Source organism: Sinocyclocheilus rhinocerous, unplaced genomic scaffold (genome assembly GCF_001515625.1).
Source record: "Sinocyclocheilus rhinocerous isolate Xijiao unplaced genomic scaffold, SAMN03320098_v1.1 scaffold865, whole genome shotgun sequence".
NCBI classification, from domain to species: Eukaryota; Metazoa; Chordata; class Actinopteri; order Cypriniformes; family Cyprinidae; genus Sinocyclocheilus; species Sinocyclocheilus rhinocerous.
The window spans coordinates 223,055-226,771 of record NW_015646167.1 but is presented as its reverse complement, the minus strand read 5'-3'; the positions used below and the strand labels follow the sequence as shown (position 1 = coordinate 226,771).

Here is a 3,717-nt window from a genome sequence, read left to right as displayed (position 1 = left end):
CTACCAAATTATATGTAATATCTTATTATTAATAATATTTAACTTACATTGGAAAAGTTTCTGTGACCTCTCTCGCGATCTTGGCAAAAAGTCTCACGATTTATTTCCACTACATGATGCATGATGGGATACACTAAGCCTCGAATAGCGCTCCGGAGCGGTATTCGAGATAGTGTGGGTTTAGTGTGTGTTAAGGGGACTGCGCTCTGGCGTTTTTAAGATCTGGGACAGTCTTGCGCACTTACTTCCTGTCGCGCGCACGCGCTCTCAAGTGGCCAAGACCGCAAGTGTGGGTATTTGGACAAGGGGTGACTGTTTCAATAGCAACCGGGACTTTTACGCTAATTTACAGATTAGCGATTGGCTCTTTTATTCAGAAGGCGGGGCTTCCTTAGATAGAGAGGTCATTTTGAACGTTGCATTTTTCCCCGTTCAAAACTATACGAGTGACACTTCTTGCATATATTCTATAGTCTTTGGTAACGATGGCGCAGGAGAAGGCAGCAAAATGCGTCGCATTGCTCTCTTCACTTTTATATTTATGTTTTTGAACCGTTGGTTTTGTTTCCAAAGCTTCAGTACATAACAGCACTTACATCTGTCTTACGAACAGTGTTGGGGAAAGTTACTTTTAAAAGTAATGCATTACAATATTGCATTACTCCCTAAAAAAAGTAACTAATTACGTTACTTAGTTACTTTTTATGGAAAGTAATGCGTTATATTACTTTTGCGTTACTTTCGCGTTACTTTTTAAATATAAGCAGGGCTTGATTGTTTTGTCAAATGTAAAAGCCCTTTCACACCAAAAAGTGTAATGAATAAACCTCAGGCTGAAGCAAAAGTAAATTCACGTCTGTACAGTAGAACGCAGGAGAAGAAACACTCTTCAGCAATAAAAAAACAAAGCACAATTGTTAGTTTCTCTAAAGTCATTTTTGCTTATTAGTATGGTTGAACTGGATCATCAAAGGTCAGCAGCAAAAATATTGGTTAATAAAATGGGATTAGATACATTTGTGTTATTTAACATATTTAATTATTGCAGGTTTGCGTCATATTCTGAGTTTGCATTTCACTGTTTTAATTCATTTTGATGAATACTAAATCTGTTTTTTGTGAGTGGGATGAATTAATGCACATTCACATTTAGTCTAGAACTACAGTAACATCATGTTCAAACATCATGTAAATGGGAAAACAAAGTAACTGGCGTTACAAAGTAACTCAGATATGTTCTTGTAAATTAAAAAAGTAATGCGTTACTTTACTAGTTACTTGAAAAAAGTAATCTGATTACGTAACTCGCATTGCTTGTAATGAGTTACCCCCAACACTGCTTACGAATGTACCGCAAATGCTATAAAGAACGCTGAAGGTGAATAGAAATGAGATATACAGCTCTCTAATTTCAGCACGTCAGGAAAATGAGTGAAACACACACAAACACACATTTTTATCTCTTCATGCAAATTAATATTTTAAGTAATTTCATAAAAATGATACGTTAATCTTAGATATGAGTTAATGTGTAGGTAACTTTATTAAGTGTAGGAATAGTTCACCCAAATATTTGCTGAAAATTGACTTGAAATTCAGCTTTACATCACTTACATATGAGGTTCTTCTCGCACTTGCATCCAGAAATTAAGATAATATCAAGTACAAACTGTGACATGGTGTTTCTAGCTGTTGCACGTCCACGATAATGTACAACACACATAATTACTGATCCAGTTAATATGTAGTGGAGTCTAGTGTGCAGATGTTTCCAGATATTTATTACCCATCCACACCATGACAGCCATATGATGAAGCCTCTCTTCCAGCCGGTAGAGATGAAAACGTCGGCCCAGCTGGCTAGGGAGTGGGGACTGGAGGATGTCGATCACACATTCACAGAAGAAGATTACCGCACACTAACCAACTACAAAGCCTTCAGCCAGTTCATAAGGTACTGACCTGCACCAGGGGTTTCTTACATTGTAGTTCCTTTGCAGCAACATTTCTGTATTAAACATATGATCCTCTGCAGACCCATGATTGCTAAGAAGAACCCCAAAATCCCCATGTCCAAGATGATGACAATTCTGGGGGCCAAATGGCGAGAGTTCAGCTCCAATAATCCATTCAAAGGCTCGGCAGCAGCCATCGCTGCTGCTGCAGCCGCCGCCGCAGCAGCCGTTGCTGAGCAGGTCTCCGCAGCAACAGCCTCCCCTGAACCTCCACCTCAGCCACCACCACTTCGCAAGGCCAAGACCAAAGAGGGCAAAGGTAAGAGGTTACAGAGCATGGGCAGCTGTATGGTTTTCAGTACAGGATTTGTTAATTCGCTTTGTTATATAAACACACAGCATCAAAAATGTGTGTTTTTGTAAGATAGATGGCAACTGATGGTAGATTTGATGGTGTTTTTTTTAAATACACTACATATGATAAAGGGGAAAAAAATTTACTAATAGATATCACCATACATAAACCCAGTTGATTAATCACAGAACATTAAGACAATTGTTTTGTATTACAAGTCAATTAAATATGCACTACCTAATTAAATATGCACACATTTGCATACAGTTCGAAAACAGAAATGTGAACTTTATGAAATCTGATAAAGCCACATACAGAATTCTTGTTTTCTTAAAAAAAAATTCAAAATTCCTGAAAAGTGTACCTAAAATTTGGGTGTAATAAGCTTATTACAACACAAAATTACATGGCTCAAAATCAACAAAATTAATAACTATATTATTTAGTTAGTTTCTTTGTGGAAGGGCCAGTGAATATTTTGCCAGGGCAAGTAAAAATTTGAACCATTGGCCCATCCGGGCCAGTAGAAAGAAATCCTTAAGGCCGGGACACACCAAGCTGCAATATCTGCGTTTATCTTTGTTTCGGTTTCTCCTTTTGAATGACGAATATATACTATTGATAGCTGCTGATAGAGACAGTTAATTCCTCTCACGCATGCGCAGAACGCACGTGTTAGTTTGCCGTCGGCTGTAGTCTGTGCAGTGTGTTCGAGCACAGCTTTTTGGTCCGACGCTGCCGACGTGTGGCGACAACACCGTCGGCTTTTGTCGCTGCTAGTTCTTTGAAGTCGGCTTGGTGTGTCCCGGCCTTTAGAGTTGAACCCTGCATGCTCCTATCCCATATTTTTACATTAAGGTTGCCTTTGTACTCATTTAAAGTTAATATTTAAAACACTGATTTAATAACGTTTTTAAAATGTAATTTTATACAAATCTCAAAATGTATATTCATAATTTTCTGATGCCTAAATTCACCTAAAAGCACTTTAAACAACTGATTTTAGTTTTTAGTGTTTTATTTTGAATGCATCTAGACAAAATACTGTTTCATTTTAATATTGCTTATTTATTGATTATCCACAGGCGCTGGCTACAAGAAACGTAGTAAGAGTCCTCGTGTCTCAGATAAGAAGAAGCCAAAACCCAAGAAAATGGCTCCTCTGCGCATTAAACTGGGAGCGCTTGGTAACAAGAGGAAGAAGAGTAGTTCGGTGAGAGTTTGTGTGTAATATGTGTGCACATAAATGTGTGTTGGGTGCATTGGTTGTGTTTGATCGTGTGTGGTTGTAATGCAGAGTGAGGAGGTGGATGAGGATGATTCTGAGCAGGAAAACTCTAGCGTTCACAGTTCTTCAGTCCGCTCTGACAGCTCGGGACGGGTCAAGAAGAACAAAAGGGGTCGCCC

General features: G+C 38.6%; 1 protein-coding gene across 1 annotated transcript in view; it reads left to right on the top strand.

The window, feature by feature from the left end:
• LOC107707064 (chromodomain-helicase-DNA-binding protein 3-like) overlaps positions 1–3,717 on the top strand; it is a 51,369-nt gene that overhangs the window by 4,638 nt on the left and 43,014 nt on the right. Inside the window, exons 4-6 of the mRNA XM_016510942.1 lie at positions 1,830–1,954; positions 2,036–2,274; positions 3,396–3,523. Coding sequence (XP_016366428.1) covers positions 1,830–1,954; positions 2,036–2,274; positions 3,396–3,523 — 492 coding nt within the window. The remainder of the gene's footprint in view (positions 1–1,829; positions 1,955–2,035; positions 2,275–3,395; positions 3,524–3,717) is intronic.